Source organism: Otolemur garnettii, unplaced genomic scaffold, assembly GCF_000181295.1.
Source record: "Otolemur garnettii isolate 467f Iridium unplaced genomic scaffold, OtoGar3 scaffold00128, whole genome shotgun sequence".
NCBI lineage: Eukaryota > Metazoa > Chordata > Mammalia > Primates > Galagidae > Otolemur > Otolemur garnettii.
The window spans coordinates 4,033,667-4,037,281 of NW_003852523.1; the positions used below are offsets into that span (position 1 = coordinate 4,033,667).

Below are 3,615 nucleotides of genomic sequence, written 5' to 3' on the forward strand. Positions count from 1 at the left end.
CTTGTCCTGATGAACCCCATGCAGCAGGCTGTGCTGGAAGGTTTCACCTCCACCTCCTTCTCAGGGGAGGAGAGGTCCTCACTGTCCTTGGCTGACAGTGGGATGATGGGAGATCCCAGACCCTGCTGGGAAGCTTGGTAATCACACAGCCTTTCCTCAAACAGGTACCTCCATTCCTGTCCCAGCCACCCAGGCCAGGTGGCCTAGGCGAGGTCACTGCAGACAGGCTGGGCACACCGTGGAGCAGAGCCCAGGGCCTGGAAACTACCTGGACACTGCATCCCCAGACATGCCAGGTGCAAGCAGGGGACCAGGCCCAGGTGTCCCATGGGGCCACACCCAGCCAGGGGCGTGGTCCTGCCCAGACCAGCTGAGTTTCATGAGCTGAGCAAGGTCGTGTCCTGGCAAGAGAAGCCGCCCTGATGAGGGTCCTCCTGGCCCAAAACATCAACAAGGAAGGACAGGGCGTGGCCCAGCCTCCCGCTGGGGGAAACACTACACAGCCCAGAGGGGTATAAAAGCCCCAGAGCACAGAGCACCCACACATTCACCCACACTCACGCCTTCCTCTCATCTCACCTACTCCAGCTCAGCCCCAGCATGGCCATGTCCACCATGTCTGTCTGCTCCAGCACTTGCACTGAGCCCTGGCAGGTGGATGACTGTCCAGAGAGCTGCTGTGAGCCTTCCTGCTGTGCTCCCAGCTGCTGTGCCCCAACCCCCTGCCTGACCCTGGTCTGCAGCCCTGTGAGCTGTGTGTCCAGCCCCTGCCAACCAGTCTGCACCAGTTCCTGCACACCCTCATGCTGCCAGCAGTCTAGCTGCCAGCCGACTTGCTGCACCCCATCCTCCTGCCAGCCGGCCTGCTGTGTGCCCGTGAGCTGCAAGCCCATCTGCTGTGTGCCTGCCTGCTCTGGGGATTCCTCTTCATGCTGCCAACAATCTAGCTGCCAGCTGGCTTGCTGTACCCCGTCCCCCTGCCAGCAAGCTTGCTGTGTGCCTGTGAGCTGCAAGCCTGTGTGTTGCAAGCCCATGTGCTGTGTGCCCATCTGCTCTGGGGTCACCCCCTGTTTGGCCCCCTCGTGCTGCCAGCCCAGCCCCTCTTCCTGCTGCAGACCCTCCTCCTGTGTGTCCCTCCTCTGCCGCCCTGTGTGCAGACCTGCCTGTTGGGTCCCCACCTCCTCCTGCCAGCCCTGCTGCCCCCGCCCAGCCTCCTGTGTGTCCCTCCTCTGCCGCCCAGCCTGCTCCCGCCCGGCCTGCTGCAGCCTCGCCTCCTGCTAGAAGTCCAGCTGCTGATCGTCATGGATCTCACCCCTGATGAGAGCTGACCACCTGCCTGCCCCAACCACCCCCTCTCTGGCTCTGGCACAGAGCGAGTGGGAAAGCCCCTTATCTCTGCAACCCAGGCTGTGGGGTCCAGCGTGGTCTCTCCCCATCCTTCCCTGGTACTTGCTGTTCAGAAGCCCCAGCTGCTACCTAGTGCCCCTCACGCAGGGTGTCCCCAGGCCCAGCAGGCCTGGTCTCAGGCAGTGATGTCCCTCTGCATCCTAATAAAGCCACCTCTGTCACATGCTGACCCTCTCTCCTGCGTGTGGACACAGGGGGTAGGGTGGGAGAAGGGCGGTGCTGTCACCTGGTGCTGGTCTCTGTAAGCCTAGCAGGCCAGGCTCCCTCACAGCCCTGCAGGACCCCAGCCCCAGCTTGCGGCCCCCAGGCCCCTCTCAGGAAGCTGCCTCTGGAACCCAAGCTGGGTCTTGTGGGGAATATGGACCCCCTGGCAGCACCCCTTAGCCTTGTTCACCCTCCCAGCTCTGGGGCTGCCCCCAGGATGGGCTAACCCACCAGGCCCTATGGCCCACAGCCTACCCCACTTTGCTACCCATGAAATACCAGCCCATGGGCTGGCAAGGCCTCCTCCTGCAGTCTCCCCTGCCAGCACAGAGAGACACAGGCAGCCCCCCAGGCCCTGAGCCCACAGCCTCTGTTCTCCCTATGCCCCTGGGGAAGGGGATCTCAGGAATAACAGGGTGGCCTGTCTAAGGACCCCAGCTTTCCTTCTTGGGGTAGCCTGCCTCAGAGCTTTGGGAGTCCTAGCCACCTCATCCTGTGTTCCTGGTGCTAACCCTGAGGATCCTTCCCACACCCAGGTCTCTTCCCATCAGCTGCAGGAGGGGCAGTGCCCTTGGGAATGACGGGGCCCACAGGTACCCAGGGAGGGACAGGCCCCACAACGGGCCCCTGCCATCTGCTACACATGCATAACATGACCTTCCTGGTGCAGACCACGTCTCATCCCATAACACAGAACAATCTGGACCTCACTTAAAAATGCAAACGACCACCCAGGGGCTTCAAACACAAACTCTGAGTGGGAACACGATGACCAGGACATGCAGAGGCTGCAGCTTCTGAAGTACAAGCAGGATACTGTCCCCAGAGGCGGCGGTGGTAGAGAAGCACCCAGGGCCCAGGGAAACCAAAGGCAGGATACTCTGATGTCCAGATGACCCAAATCTCGCAGACAGCCACACAGCTAACTGCCAGACAGAAAAGGCTAGGACGAGGAGGGCAGGGCAGGCGGCCTGGCCTGGCAATGAGGGGAATCATCCTGGTGTGAGGGACGGACCCATAGCCCCAAGGCCACAGTCCTGACTACTCTGCAGAAGTAAGGACCCCAAGAACAGAAGAAAATCGTCCAATTAAACCTAGAAATAAAAATTCCCTAAGGGAAAGGGAGAGATGACTGAGGAGGCCAGCAGACCGATGGGCGGGCAGGGGCAGGAAAGGAATGGCCGGCAGCCAGGACAGAGCAGTGCCGGGCTGCAGCCAGAGCGGCCACCATGGGCAGTCGGGGTCCCATAGACATTGGTGGAAGTCATCGGATTCCGAGTGCACCTGGCACTGCTTCAGCAGGAGCCGAGAGTCTGTGCCCACAGCCTCTCTGTGCTTCTCTCGAGATCCAGCAGAAGGAAACACAACCCTCTCTTTTCATGAGTCCAAGAAGAATTCACAGATGCCCCTCATGGTGCTGGCTGCCCAGCAGGACTCAGGACCCAGAAGGCAGACATCCCACGAGGCGGCACGCTGGACCCCACAGCCTAAATATCTGTCCACCTGAAAGCCTAAACAGCCTTTTCTACATGCTCCTGCTTCACACGAAAATTAAATGGGCATTTCAGACTATTTGGAAACAAATAATACTGAAGACAATATATACCAAAAATAGATACAGAGAGGACACAGGACGGTTTTACTGATGTAAGTTCACAACTGCTCGTGTATGGGAAAGAGGCAAAGTTTTAAGGATTCAACTCGATAAGCTAGAGAAATATGTTAAAAAATTGAAAAGGGTTAAGAGGAACATTAGAAGATTTAAAAATTAAAACTAATGAAATGTTGGCTCGGTGCCTGTAGCTCAAGGGCTAAGGCACCGGCCACATACACCAGAGCTGGCAGGTTCAAATCCAGCCCAGGCCAACCAAACAACAATGATGACTACAACTGAAAAATAGCCAGGTATTCCTGTAGTCCCAGTTACTTGGGAGGCGGAGGCAGGAGACTCGCTTGAGCCCAGGAGTTGGAGGTTGCTGTGAGCTGTAATGCCATGGCACTCTG

The 3,615-nt window shown here is 58.5% G+C and overlaps 1 protein-coding gene across 2 annotated transcripts; it reads left to right on the forward strand.

The window, feature by feature from the left end:
• The first annotated feature begins 600 nt into the window (after nucleotides 1–600).
• Nucleotides 601–1,281, forward strand: LOC100954850 (keratin-associated protein 10-1-like). Of its 2 annotated transcripts, XM_012810287.1 has the most exons (2): nucleotides 601–898; nucleotides 989–1,281. In XM_012810287.1, exons 1-2 carry the CDS (start codon nucleotides 601–603, stop codon nucleotides 1,279–1,281), a joined length of 591 nt encoding a protein of 196 aa, XP_012665741.1. The 2 variants fall into 2 exon arrangements, with proteins under 2 accessions (XP_012665741.1, XP_012665740.1); XM_012810286.1 differs by having other exon boundaries at nucleotides 601–1,281.
• The last annotated feature ends 2,334 nt before the right edge of the window (nucleotides 1,282–3,615 follow it).

Excerpts from the sequence above, each read along its gene's own strand:
- LOC100954850 (XM_012810286.1), top strand. The coding sequence starts at position 601 with ATGGCCATGTCCACCATGTCTGTCTGCTCCAGCACTTGCACTGAGCCC.